The sequence below is a fragment of the Etheostoma spectabile genome, chromosome 2 (assembly GCF_008692095.1).
Source record: "Etheostoma spectabile isolate EspeVRDwgs_2016 chromosome 2, UIUC_Espe_1.0, whole genome shotgun sequence".
In the NCBI taxonomy this organism is placed as follows: domain Eukaryota; kingdom Metazoa; phylum Chordata; class Actinopteri; order Perciformes; family Percidae; genus Etheostoma; species Etheostoma spectabile.
The window spans coordinates 11,888,858-11,889,440 of NC_045734.1; the positions used below are offsets into that span (position 1 = coordinate 11,888,858).

Consider the following 583-nt stretch of genomic DNA (forward strand, 5'->3'; position numbering starts at 1 on the left):
TGGTGGACAATCGCTATGCCACAGCTCTGGTCATCGGCTCGGTGCTGAGCCTGCTGGCGACAGTCTATCTCTCTGTGGCTGTGGGAACGCAGCACTGGTACCAGTACAGCTGTCCACCAGTCAAACGTGAGGGGGGCAACGCCTCCGAGCTCAGAGAGGAGTTCATCAATGGAGAGTTTGATGAGAAGACATACAGTGAAACCATGTTCCGACTGAACGGCACCCAGGGACTGTGGTGGAGGTGCATACTGGTGCCCAGCCAGTCCCACTGGTTCAAAGAGCCAGGTATGGCCCCTTCTTCAAAATATTACATCGCTACAGCTTTCACAACTCTTCCTCAATCACACACTAATAGGTTCTGTAGATCCCCCTCATTATTAGCTCATGTTATGGAGGCAGGCTTGCCTGCATTGATTTATTTTAAATTGTAGTTAACTTTTAAGAGAAATATGTCTGGCTAAATTATAGGCAAATGTGATTAAAATGATTAGATTAGAATGTTTCATTTAATAAAAGGTGGAAGCAATAAAAACTTATATCCAGATCATCAGATTAAGCAGATGATTTAAAACAGTACAGGAAA

The 583-nt window shown here is 44.6% G+C and overlaps 1 protein-coding gene across 2 annotated transcripts in view; it reads left to right on the forward strand.

Annotated features, from left to right (window-relative positions):
- The window catches only part of cldnd1b (claudin domain containing 1b), a gene marked incomplete at its 5' end in the record, with an annotated part of 3,367 nt that continues 2,784 nt past the window's right edge, over positions 1-583 (forward strand). The window contains 1 exon segment of one of the 2 annotated variants that reach the window (XM_032532272.1): positions 1-292. In XM_032532272.1, the coding sequence (XP_032388163.1) occupies positions 1-292 (292 nt within the window). 2 annotated transcript variants of the gene reach the window in all.